This window comes from Thunnus thynnus, chromosome 12 (assembly GCF_963924715.1).
Source record: "Thunnus thynnus chromosome 12, fThuThy2.1, whole genome shotgun sequence".
Taxonomy (NCBI): domain Eukaryota; kingdom Metazoa; phylum Chordata; class Actinopteri; order Scombriformes; family Scombridae; genus Thunnus; species Thunnus thynnus.
The window spans coordinates 16,571,039-16,585,192 of record NC_089528.1 but is presented as its reverse complement, the minus strand read 5'-3'; the positions used below and the strand labels follow the sequence as shown (position 1 = coordinate 16,585,192).

Sequence of the window (14,154 nt, the reverse complement as noted above, 5' to 3'; positions counted from 1 at the left end):
TTATGAGCATTTATTATCGGCTACTTTAGTCCTGTCTCCCTCACAGTTATTTTCTCCAAGGGTGCAGTTTTCTCTTGGAATAATCACATTTTGGTCCCCAAGGCTAATGTTTTTGTCAGACAATGATTCGTATTGAATCTTTTGTTTCTGTTTCTATTTGGAGACATTTACTGAAATGCGTGTTCCTCGCTGCTCTGTGTTGTGTTGTGCAGATGAGATTATCTTTTTCCTCAGGAGAGTGGCTCATGTTGAAAGTTGTGAGTGCAGGTAGTAGAGAAGTGATGGGATTTTGTTTAGCGTTCACAGGAGCAAAACCGTTTTTAGGTTACTGCATATGGAATTATTTTATGTAGCACACAGCAACACAGTAGACTGTGGAGCATAAAATACAGTCAGGAGCTTGAGTCAGTCAGAGGAGGCGATGTGAAAAACTGCCATAATGCAAAAAGCAACATGTGAAATAAACCAATTTCATACTCAGTGGTCTTATTTTTCTACAGACATTACACTATGCTTTTCAAATAATTGGAGAATATTTTTTGCACTGGATCTTCACAAAATGCCATCCATTATTAAAACACATTTTATTCAACATTCGTAAAATGGAAATTGAAAGTGCAGACTGATGAGAAATTATGCTTAAACTGGAAAAACTATGTTTTAAAAAACCAGTTCCTAGTGAGATTTGAAACATGACTTTTGTGTCTTACTCATTGACTGTATATAAATACGGACATCATGACAGCTCCCCAAAAGTGAGGCCAAAACAGCTCGACTGCCCCCTGGTGGCTGGCTGTAGTATAGATCATAAGTCCCGCCCCCTCCATGTTAGCGGATGGGATATGAGCCAAACTAAAAAATGAAAGTACATGTCAAATAATTTTTTCCCAAAGATGGTTTCTGTAATTTTAGGTAGCTCTTATCACACTGATGTTTGTCCAAATGCTCATTTTTCTGATAAGTTTGTTTTTAATTAGTTATTAAAAAGGGAGTGGGATGTAATGATTGACAGCTGTGACAGCCGCTCTCAAACCTCCATTAGGCGGCGGGATGGCTGAGGGGCATGTCCCGCTGGTCGTCATTGCAGTCTTGCAGACCTACACGACACACCCACTTTACCACATGACACACCCACTTTACTACACAGTACACCTTCTGCGATGTTGTCACCATAACAGCATGTTACACGACACACCCTCCTGACCTCTAACCCTAACCATCTCACTGCTCATGCCTAAACCTTACCAAGTGGGTGTGTCACGTAGTAAAGTGGGTGTGTTGAGTAGGTCTATCTGTAGAGTTCGCAGATAGACCTACTTGCATCATCCTGCCACCTGACTCTACTGCGCAAACTCTGGCTCCAAATGACATCGCACAAGCAAGATGGCAGCTCTGAGAAACAAGATATTTTGGCCTCAGTTTTGCTTAGCAGTAGGAACTGGAGACGTGTCGTCCATCTTTATATACAGTCACTGGTCTTACTTAACGAGTAAGTTGACCTGTGGGCCAGTCTTCCCAGAAAAACAATTAAGTATTGATGAGGGTCAAGGAGTGAGGTTTAGAGGCGAGGGAATGATACAAAGTTAATGTAATTTTTTATAGTGTGTGTGTGTGTGTGTGTGTGTGTGTGTGTGTCTAAACAATCCAGACAAGACAATGGTAGATTAATTGTTTCCCCCTGAAAGTCCTCTCTTGGTAAAGCACCAATAATGAGTCTGATTAAAGGCTTGTGGACTTGTTAATTACCCCTCTGTAATGTCCAGACAGTGAAAAACTGCCTCTGCCTGCAGTCTGAAAACTTCTCTGCCTTTCATCACTCTGTGACTTATGGAGGCGTGTTTCCTCACGGCCGAATGTGTGACCTTTAAGTACAGTAATGATCAATGATGAACTATGAAGTGCTGCCCACATGGTGGCTCCATCTTTAACCTGTGATTTACAGCCGTAGTTCAGCAGACTGAGCAGAGATGCAAACAGCAGTATTTACACTCAGTGATGCAGGTGTGCCGCCAGTTGGACAGCTGAAGGTGTCTCGGCAGGCCAGAGGGCGAAGGAGATGTGACTGATGATTGAGTTGGCCGGGCTGACAGCTGGCACCACGCATGAACGGAAGCAGCTTGTTCTTAAATCAGCAGCCCTCATTGATTGATAGGGTTTTATTGGCATTGTGGAAGAGAACAATTTATTTAAAATTACTGTCAGGCTGATTTATTGTCATTTGTTTTCTTTGCATGCTTTATTAAATTATTCAAAATTTCAATTCCAGTTAAGGATAGGGTTCAACATGCCTCAGAGAGCCCTTAAAGAGTTTCACTCACTCAGTGTCAATGGTTGAAACGCTGCCTGAGAGGCCGTATAACTGGGATTTTAGATAAGCTACATCCCCCCCAACACAAACTCAACCCATCAGAACATTTTGACCAACTGACACAAAAATAAAGTCAAAATGATTTGTATTAGTCATATTTTATGTATTCAAAATGTAAAATATATTTTCTGTAAAAGTTTTACATTACATTTACCTAATGGTTTAATGCCTGTTCATAGACATCTCCATAACAACAAGAATAAAGTTCTGGTTGGGGAAAACTGAATCCTTTTTTAAAAAAAATATTGTGACTAAAAATATAGGAATCAGCCAATAATATACCCACCACATGTTAGTGTTTTTAATAGTAGCATGTAATATTCTTAGGTTGCCAAAATGCCCAAATTACCCCCCAAAAATAAACTAAACTACAGATAAAAAGACTTCACTAATTTATAAAATACACTAAATACTGCATGTGAGAAAGTCAGATTTAGACATTCTTATTGTCAATAAACAATTTTGGCCATTAGACCAATCCAAAAATGTGGGTTACTGATTAATAATGTATGAAACATTAACAGCAACATCACAACTACAGAATCAACCATACAGTTGAATTAGCACCTCTCTGACACAGTTTAGACTAAATGTGAACATTATAAGCTTCCCAAAGCTGTTTATTGTAACGTATTAAATTGCACAGGTGTTGATGATATTATGTGCATCCCCTGTTCATCAGCACAGCGATATTATGCCGTCAGTGGGCTGGGAAAAAAAAACCCTCCGGGATGCATTTACACAAAAACATGGATAATGGTTCGCTGCCTGGCATTGTTGGTTTTATGTGGCTGTGTGAGGCTTTCAGCTGTGCTGTTTGGTCTGTGGAGAGAGAGCAGCTGATAATGATCGGTTATCAAACAAAAGTGTCCCGGCCTTTGTTAGGCGTCCTTGTCTCTCTCTCTCTATCACACTTTCTCTTCAGTTTTAACTGACAGAGGCAGGGAGGGCCTGACTTTTATATCCACAATCTACTTACTATAATACTTTCATCAAATGAAATGATTTGCTTTTTTAATAACTGTACAGCTCCCCCAACTTACAAATTAATGTCTTCATAATAAAGCCTAGTTTGTGTTTTTGTAATAAAATGAACACAAGCCCTGAAGTAAAAACCATTAAAAGAGGAATTGTCTTGTGAGAAATGTATTTTTTGACCAACATAAAGATGTCAGACATCTAGTGATCACTTGGGGGAGCTAGCACGCAGTCGAAGACTTTCACACTGTTTGTTGACAGTTAAATAAATGTCTGTTTGCTGGTCCCTGGGAAAGAAAAAAAACAAGACACTGCCAATAACTTCAGTAACAACAATGCACATTCAACACTTGGTGTAAAGTGCTTGTTTAAGAGCTCTGGAATGCAGGATTTATTTGACAGGTGCTGCCTAGAGGTGCTATCTCAGGCAGTCCATAAACCACTAAATGATAAAACAGAAAAGGATAAAACAGAATATAAATGAAAATGTTGTCAATTAGCTGATGAAAATGCGGTTTAAAGGAGAGCGTGTGTTTTAAAAGCAAAGGCTCTGCTGGCACACTCTGACCCCACACGGCTGCAGATTTTCTTTTGCTTCTCCAATTAAGCCTCATTGTCTCTTGTTTCTTTGGTAGAATATTATTGCCAGGATCCAACATGTACTTTATTGTGATTATCAGTCTTCGTACCCCTCACTGTGTTTGGGTTTCTCGTCTTGTTTATTGGAGCTTGGTCGGTCTCTTAGGCTTTCCTTGTGTTTGCTCTTTGTTTAATGCAGTGTTTATCTTGTAAATGCTGGGCTTTCACTTCTCTTAAAACTTTGTTGAAAATTCTGTGTGGCTCATTGTCAGGAGCTCTGACAGCGAGACGAGTTTAATCTTCCACTGAGCGACCGCGGAAATCACCATAGTGAAAACAGATAATAGGGAGAGCGGAAAGGCTGTCACACATTTGAGGATGGAACTGTAATCTTCTGTTGTGAAATTCATTTAATTCAATGCTGTTTTCTTATTTATTGCTCTATATATCCAAAAACACACCCAATTAGATATGTGATATAACTGAATTAGATGATATGAATGATTATACGAATGTATTTTGGTGAAAGCTGCACACGCTTTCTGCTCATGTGTCAGCGGAGCTGTCCACAGCACCAGTGCTGAAATAAGCCGCGGCAAGAGGAGAGCTGGACATGCAGCTCCCTCAGACCATGTGTGGAGGTGCACAGTCGCAGCAGCACCAAATGTAATGTTTGGTGCCGTGTATGGCCTTTTAAAGTCAACTATCAGATCAGTCAAAGTCAACCAAAATGTTTCATCTACAACGTTATGAAACATTAAATATGTATCCAACTGTTTACGGTGAATCTATGTGTTTACTGTCTATCTACTTTTCTCCTCTAATTTTATCCTGACTATAATGTTGAGAGGCAATAACTACCAGGGTAAGGCTGCCAAGAGTTGTGACCTCTGTGGTGATGATGTAACATGCTGCTCATGATGTTATTTGTATTATTAATAATTGATTCATATGTCTATCTCTGTTATTATGATTGTGCTCATCCCTGGGCTCTTATCTTTTGTTGTTGCTGCTATAATGTTTTTTTATTTGTTTGTTTGTTTTGTGCTTCACATGGTCACTCCACAGTTTGCTTATTATGAGCAGTATTACTCAACCTGTGAAAACAGTTGTGCAATGTCTTTTGTGGCTCTGGAGGGAGTTTTGTCTAGAAGATAATCCTGTTGGTGTCATCATAGTTATCTCAGATTGCAACAGAAAATCTTTGTTACAAACAGGATGTATTTGAAAGGGAAGTTTGCCAAATTTGTGGATATAATATACTAGTCAGTATGCGTCTGGGGAATAATGCTATAGAGCTGCATTATGGGAAATGTAGGATCCAGCAGTTTTGGAGCACTAGGCACTAAAAGTCAGGATATCTTGGATATCTGTTTCAGATATATCTTTTGTAAGTCCTCCAATAATACAGAGGTGCAAACCTAAATCGCTGGAGTATCCCTTTAAAGCATTTCTGTCACTTGTTACATTTAATGAAAAAAAGGAAAATTATCTATTTCTCAGTGTATACAAACTTATATTTCTGGCATAAAGAAATATAATCATAAATAATAAACTAAACCCTAATCTCAAAGTACACCTGATGGGCCTATAACTAGGATGATGATGATGATGATGATGATGATGATGATGATGATGATGATGATGATGATGATCAGGACATGAGAGCACAGGAATTTTGAAAAGGTGAATTATGTTCACCAAGATTATAGTTTCACATTCTGAAGAAATCTTTCAAAAGAGGAGGAAAAAATCTCTAAAAAGGTAATTATACTTAAATGACTTCTTTTATAGTGTGCCGTGGGCTGAACATGTTCTGTACTTTTCCCTATGACTATATAATATGACTATATGATTTGGCAGAATTTCATTAATCTAATGTTCGTAACTTCTAAGTAAGTAATGAACAGAGATGTAATCTTAGAACTCAGATTTCACATCTGAATTTCCAAGAGTTATTCGGGCAATCAGAGCATTTAATGACTTACTTTACTTTACTTTTTTATTTATCATTTATTGTAATCAACATGGAGTTTAAAGATTTTTATAATGAATGGACAATCTCCTCTGAAGTTTGCTCCATCGATTCTCATTAATTTATAGATCCACAAATGCCTGAGAGAGAATGAATCATCTCTGCCTTCTCTGTAAAAACAATAATTACCCCTTTAGAAAATACACAACACTAATCCGCATTATGCTGAAGATATTGTTGTAACAAGGGAATTTTTATGTCAAACTGGTGCCAAACATATTCTCTTCTCTGCTTGTGGCTCACTGCATGGACTTTCTTATTTTTCTGATGTGAGATTGTTCAGTTTTATACTTTTCCTCCAACAGATGATTGGTTCAAAAGGCCAGGAGCTCTGCAGAGACTGTGTATGACTTTTGAAGAAACACTCTCCAGTACAAGAGCAGTGTGTGCGTTTGTGTGTGTGTGTGTGTGTGTGTGTGTCAGTGTGTGTGTGTGTGTGTGTGTGTGTGTGTTTGTGTGTGTGTGTGTGTGCAGTAGAAATAGGCAGACGAGCTGTGCTAACAAGAATATGGATTGTGCGTGCACAGAGATGTGACACACGGTGAGCGAGTTGCAGCACAAACAATGTTTTGTTAGGAACTGGAACTATTTCTGCTCTATGTGGGAGGACGGTAGCACTGCCTCTCAAGAGCCTGGCCAGCAGCAACACTTTGTTTTATTGGCAGACAATACAGCAGCATTGGCATACAATGGAGTGAATATGATTTTTATGGGTGCTCTATAGACACACCATGTAAATCTTTTGTCTCCTACTCCCTAAAGTGCAATCCACAGAACATTGCCAATCATGAACGTACTTCTAAATTCAGCAAGATAGGACTAGATCTCACCTGAAAAGATCTGCACTGATACCTGAAAGTACTTTTGTTCTTGTTGCATTGATTCCTGTTTCCATTTCCTGTGTAATGGACTTGCCACTAATGAGTGCCTACAGTGATCTGATCCAAACTGACAGGTCTCCATATTATCAGTTGCTCGGGGAGAGCTGAGCGGTGGGAAGTGGAGTCTGTGGAACTTAATATAGGCCCAAATGGAAGGACAAAACCTTGAGCTCTCCTTTATATTGTGGAGGAGAAGTGAAAAAAACGGAGAAATAGAAATGGCAAAGCCTTGCAGCTTCAGATTGGACTGCGGAGGAGGGTGAGGAGACTTTTACACTATACCTGGAGCTGCTAAGTTTTGTAAATGAGGTTATTTTTGGCTTCGTTTTCCTGTGTAGGTCTGAGCTCTGTACTTCGACTTTGCTGTAAAAACGAAACAAACCTGCATACATACACCTGATAGCAGTCTGCTTAGTGGGCAGGCAGTTTTACAGCTGAAATGATCGCCCACTGCCTGCTCCATGATTTTTCTTCTCCTCGAATAAATCGTCTTAATAGCGCAGATTGAAGACTAAACCCTCTAGAAATCAGGTATATGTTTGAGTAAAAGGGGTCCATTCAGCTGTGGGTGATGACACTGCCTCTCTGAAAAGGTAAACTGAACCTCCCACATCGCGGCGGACCACAGTTTCCTGCGCATCAGCTGAACCCTGCGCTGTCTGCACCCACGGTCTTCATTATTTTAGCAAATCACTGGATATCCTTGAACACTTTGTACGCCTCTCTCTCTCTCTCTCTCTCTCTCTCTCTCTCTCTCTCTCTCTCTCTCTCTCTCTCTCCTCCCCCGGTCTGCGCGTCTCTTCTCTCCGCTTCATTATTCTGCACCTGTCAGCAGCGGACGCCGGCGCGCTCTTCCCTCCTTCCTCTCCTCTCCTTTCCTCTCCTCTCTTCTCTTCTTCTCTCCTCCGTTACTGACCGTCATGACTTCTGCAAAAGACGCGAACGGGCCGGTGAAAGCGGCTCAGCAGCAGCAGGATCAGGTAAGGACTTCAGACGTTGTTTCCTATCTGTGTTTATATGATTCCGTTGCGTTTTTCCTGTGCGTTTTGGCGCTCGTTATCTCTCATAAACAAGCACACAGACGTGAGCAGCAACGGAAACAGCTGATTTTTAACAAGATCACCAAAATATTTCACACAGCGTGGTTTCCATTCGATGTTGCGTTGAGCATTTTAACACTGCTTCTGTTTTGACTTTTGGATTTCCTGGCTGAGAATATGTAATTCCTGCACTATAGATGTATGGGCCAACAATGCCCAACTTCTAAACTTCTGCCTAAATATTTAATGAACTCCTGATGTAACCTCAGCACACAGGAGTGGCCTCTATGCCATAATAGCAGGAGTGGTGTCCTGTTTTCATGAAAACAATTTGACTGTGTAAAAACAGCTTCTGCTCTAGTGATACACAGTATTTTGAATAGTTTTAGTTTCAAGGACAAAATTTATTTATTTTTTTGGTTCTGAACCAAAGATAAAGAGCCAAAAAGGAAAAAAGTATGTGTGTGAATGTGTGTGTGTGTGTGTGTGTGAGAGAGAGAGAGACAGAGAGAGAGAGAGAGAGAGTGGGTGTTAATTGCTCTGTATTGTTCTGTCAACTCATTGAGTTTAAATCGTGCTGTAGGAAGCCATAGGGAACACTGTGAAGTGATGGTGTGTAGACACACGATCCACTTTTGGGTTTACATAACTGAGCTTCTGGCGGTGATATTATAATTTAGGTTGAAAGGTGCTTCAGCAAAATAAACACATGCTTGCTCATATTGAGTGAGAACATCTTGACAATAAATATCATTGCATAACAGTGGTTGATTGTTGAGTATTTGGATGTTGAGTACCTTTTCAAAGCCTGCAAAGTAGCTATAAAAGGGCTTTTTCATTATGAGGTGAACGCTCTCCACTTACATGAATGCCCAGCATGTAATTAATTTTGGTATTTGTCTCAAGTTTCCTGCAAAATTTAAAGAACTTCATCTACATTTTACTTTTTTATTTCCTTGTGCACTTGAGTGAACAATTGCATGAAGATCTTCCTGTCTTGAATGCAGTCAGTCAACAGTCACTTTTGAATATTTTAAGTGTAAAGTGTTTATTTTTGCGCCCTATTCATACATTTATGAAGCGGGAGTGCAGAGTAGACAGCAGCATAGTAGATATTTAACCATGTTCAGATCGAAAAAAAAAAAGGGGGAGCGCAAACTCTTTCAAAGGTTGAGAGGAAATCGGATGTCAGACTTGAAAAAGGAAGCTCGCAGTGAGTGAAATGCTCATATGCCCATCTGCATATGTCAATGCAACACAACAGAACACACTGTGCAATCATTACACATGTGCAGCAATCATTTCACCTTTGTTGAAAAGGATTGATACATCTTTATTTGCTCCGACTGATTTTTACATGTGGCCGGCCTTGACTTCTTTTCTTCTATTCAGTATGAGCAATCTGTACACAAAACACCATTTCCTGCTGGATGAGAGAGCTTGGAAAATACACTCCCCTGTCACTACTGATGCCTTAGCTTCAACAATGACCTTGCTCATTGGTAATATCAGTTTCAAATCCAAATGCCAGCATGTGCATGTACTCCTTAATGATGCAGAGACAGAGACAAAGATATCATAGCACAGGAAAAACCATGCAGCAAAGAAGCACATCTGAGATTTGAACTCCAGCCCTCCGGACTGCACCATCACTGCTGCTAGCAGTAGAGGTTTTAATGCACTTTGTTGCTTTGTATCCAGCTTAAATCTGAAATATAAGTGAATAAACAGATTGAAAATTCAAGGCATCTTATCTTGTCCTCCATTAAAAATGCTGCTGTCCTCATCAAAGGTTCAGAAAATGCATCTCCACATTCTTTATCTGAAACACCATCACTCTCTCTTTTTGCACTACTGCAAACAGCCCTCACATTACTGCTCATCGTGATGCTTTAAAGACATACAGAATGAATACATACAGAATCACAGAATGTTTTGTTGCTTGCAAAAGTGCCCTCTAAGGTGCCCCCAGAGTACAGCAAACATGATAAAAGGCCCTTTAAGTTGTCTGCACATAATGACTGTCTTAGTTATGGGTAAACCAGGATGAAGTGCCCTATAGAGTGCCTCTATATGTGTCTGGAATGACGTGCCCTCATGGTGCCCTTTCAGTCAGCGAAAATGTGATAGTGCTTAGTAAAGCAGTGGTTCTCAAATTTTTTCACGTCAAGGACCCCTAAACTGACACACATTAGACCAAGGACCCCCATCTGATAAGATTTTTGCTTTCAGATGTTTTATTAAAGAAAGTATATGAAACCCATGACCAAAATAGTCTCACATTCTGTCATCGAGTTACTTATGGATGGAATTTTAGTGAAAATAAATTATTCCCCTTTTTGCTTGGGACCCCCTGGAACCACCTCAAGGACCACTGGGGGTACCCGGACCCCACTTTGAGAAACACTGTTGTAAAGTATCCCCACAAGATATTCAGTTCAGAAGATCAGTTGTAATGGGGTGAGCAGGAGGTTCTGTATACGTGTCCTTCAGTGAAAAAAAGTGGAAAATGTGCCATTTAGGGTTTCCCTAAGTCTAACATATGGAAGTGCAGAATTGGGTGCCCTTTCAATCAAAGAAAATACATGGTGGACTGCCCTGTAGGATGCCCTGTATGGGAGAAAAACAAGTACCCTTCCAGTGAAGAACATACTGTGCCCTATAAAATGCCCTTACAGTGAAGTAAACTGGCCCTTATTGTAGCAATTAATATATCCTTTATGTAGGCTGACCATTAGGAAAATAAAGATGATGTAGTTGCTGTAGTTGACATTATTCCACTCAATTGATTTTGGTACAATACCACTCACTAGTTTGCTCAATCACAACACCTGTTTTGGATTTAGATTGTTTGGGTCAGAGCAGTCTAAGCTGTAACCTTGATCCTACTACAGTTTGTTTGTTTTACAGTTTTTGCAATTAAATTGAGTTTGTGGATTAAATATTATGAAGGATGCATTACTAATGTATATTATCTGTATTTCCTAAGTTGGTTTTATATGTAGACCTGTGAAAAGCTGTATAACGTGATAAACAATGTGCTAGATGGATAGCGGCTTGCTTGCTGCATATGTACTTAGCCACCTAAATATTTGATACAAAGTGGAAGTAAATCTTGTGGTGTAGTAAAACCTTAAAAGGAAGTCATTAGATTATTCTTTCCTCAAAATGCATTTACAATCCTTTAGCTTGGTTTAACTTGCTCTTGTAGGGATGGAAATTAGCATTGGGTTACCCTATGATTATAGAATGACAAGAAGAGACAGAAAATTGAAGACAATACAAAGAGAAAATACAAAATACAGCTAGAGGCAGCGAAGGGAGGAGATGAGAGAGATAAAGGTTTGCATTAGCCATCAGCAATTTGATGGAATGCCCAGTAGAAAAAGTTTTTTTAATTTATTCTGTCATGAAACTTATGAAATCTGGAAGAGAACCTTTTGAGTAGCCCTGCTAATAGACGAAACTCCTCACAAACTGGCTACATTGCCAGTGAGAACTGGCTCGGTCGAGCGTTAGAGACAGCTTAGGAACAGATGTGGAGAAGGAAGGCTCTCAGATCTTCTGCTGCTGTCCATTGAGAGGGACATCCCAATTGACCATAACGAGGTCATTAACATTTAATAACTCATGACCAAAAAGATCTTCCTTTGATTTCACCGATCTTGCTTCTCGCTTCCCTGACAAGACTGCTAAAAACAGCTAATTCTCAAAATGTTAATAGTTTCATGTTTTTACTATGGATGTGCTTGAGAAATAAACTTTTAAAACATTACCTATTCCTTGTATTTTATTACAGAGATGTTTGCAAAATAAATGTTTTAAAAAGTAAATCATTTTTAATACAGAGGTGTTTTCTTTATATTCTGAATCACCCTATAAAATGTTAATTTTAATTGGGGATGTAGCCTTTTTACTAAACATGTGTCGTTATTCTCTGCTGATGTGGGCCTATTGAATGTATCAGGTGCCCTTTATATTCTATTCACCCCTGCCCTTCAGACAGCCTGAATCCACCACTGATAATACTGTACCTCCTCCATTGCTATAGCAGCTGCTTTTCAGCTTTAGGTCATTGCCTCGTTCATCCACATTTACTGTATCCCATTTCCAACAGCTGGGTAGTTGTGTGGTTTCAATACGGTAATTTAAAAACACAAGTATCCATCCAGACTGAGGGGATCAAAGGTGACTCATGCAGCAAAGAAGTGCTGTATAAAAATACCTGTTCTAAAAAGGGTGAGATGGGTACACCTCCAGCCTCTAAATATCCCACTGTGGTTAAATACAATTTGAATGTTTTTGTGGTTTTCATCATGCCAAATCCATCTGGTATGCACATAATTATTCTGAAAGGATAATACTGTAGGTCTCTTATCTTTCTTTTAACACAAAATGGATTTAATTTTCAGGGACATTTTGAGGAAAACATTCAATTAAAAAAAAAGAAAGAAAACAGTGAGGGTTGTTTCCAACTGATCCATTCTTCAGTGATTCAACTTCAGTCAAATTGTTGTATGCTACAGTTCTTCTGATGATTAAAAGATACTTTGCAAGTTTTGCCCAGGGGCAGGTGGTAATTAATATCCTGTGAGAAAACACTTTCTCTTCCCCAATCTTGCCTTTTTCACATCAATAGAGTCAGCAGGAGTTACCACTGCCTCAATTTTACTTTTCTCATCTCTCTCCCAGTTCCACATACTCAGTGTGACATGTTATTAATTCTTTCAAAGACCAATGAGCAGGAAGGCACCATAGCTGGAAGCCTCACGGTATCACGGAGAGAGTGAACATGGTGGTGACCTACCAGCCAGGGGTTTACCACTTAGGTGAAGCTTGACAGCAGAGACAAACCAGCCAGGTAGAAGAGAGAGAGGCTGAGAGGAGAGCAGGAGGAAGTGCTGGTGGTTGTGTTGGATCAGATGGTTTGTTCAAATATTTATATTCCCTTGATTTGGCAGACTGGACTTTCCCTTTGGTTTTGGGAAACACTTGCAGAGTGTATGGACTAAAGAGCACAGAGTCAAGTAGAAAAAAGTACTGGGAACTTCAGGGAGGGGATGGAAAATTAAGGAAGAGGGGGAGTCGAGTAAATTCCATGGGAGAGAGAGCAAGAGAAGTGGAAGGTTTTGTTGATGGACCTGGCAGTGTGCTGGCCAGCTGTTCCACCACCAGACGTAGACTTGTCAGTATTACACACAATCAAGAAGAAGGATGCAGGTGATCCTGTGACTTTAGTCAGTGGATTATATACAGATTTACACCGATGGCTCCAATAATCCAAACAATGGAAAAGCTGCAACAGGAATGTGCATTCCTCAGATACAGATACAGAATGGAAAGCGGATGTGTCAGTCTTCACTACGGCGCCTGTGGCAATCTTGTGGGCACTTTGTTGAGTGGAGTAAATTAGGCCAGAAAAGATGATTATATGCTCAGATTCTACTGAAGCACTAATGGCATGAATGATGGGAAAAGTAGGGCCAGACTAGATCTAATAGTGGAAATAAATGTCTTTACCTTTCTCGTTTGCTTCTTTTGTCCACAACAAGTAACTCTACATTGATGCTACTGGGACTTTCAGAGGGAAGTGTTGATCATATTTGGCAATCTGGGGGCATGTCAGTATGTAAATGAGCCTGTATGTGCATGAACAGATGGATGAAGAACAGGTGAGATTTGTTCATTGCATGGAGTTGTGCATGTGTCTGTTTGATAAATACCGATTGTCTTGTTTGTACGGCCCTTCCCTACACACACATTTAGAACTTGTTCTACGCAGGCTTTGATAAATGAGGCCTCAGGATCTCCCTCATTGACGTCTTACACCAGCAGTTTCAATCCTTAAAAGAGTCTTCAACATTCACAGAAAAAAACAAACACTTCACACAAATTTAAAAACACTCATTACACAGATATCGACTCTGGAAAAAGACAACAAAGAAATGAAAGAGACAATTTTATATTTTCAAATCTGCAGCATGAGCGATAATTTAATATTCACTGGACTCCAGAAAGAAAGTCAAGAGGTTCATGCAAACTCAACTAAACATAGCCCCGGAAATAGTCAACAACATTACCTTCCACCGTGTCCACCACATCGGATACAAAAAACAAAATAATGACAACCACCACAGGCCCACCGTAGTAAAATTTGAACATTACAAGAACAAAGAGCTGATGAAGAGAACAAACTTAATGATGAGTCCTGCTGCAAGATCCTGGGAGGTGTAAAAAACTGTTAGATGTCAGAAGGCAATTACTGTAGAAAAG

At 39.7% G+C, this 14,154-nt stretch overlaps 1 protein-coding gene across 2 annotated transcripts in view; it reads left to right on the top strand.

Moving 5' to 3' along the window:
* LOC137194227 (dipeptidyl aminopeptidase-like protein 6) overlaps nt 1–14,154 on the top strand; it is a 93,598-nt gene that overhangs the window by 39,733 nt on the left and 39,711 nt on the right. Inside the window, exon 1 of one of the 2 annotated variants that reach the window (XM_067605905.1) lies at nt 7,519–7,821. The exons of the other annotated variant lie outside the window; for it this stretch is intronic. Coding sequence (XP_067462006.1) covers nt 7,762–7,821 — 60 coding nt within the window. The 5' untranslated portion in view covers nt 7,519–7,761. Of the gene's footprint in view, nt 1–7,518; nt 7,822–14,154 lie in introns of those variants that run through there. 2 annotated transcript variants of the gene reach the window in all.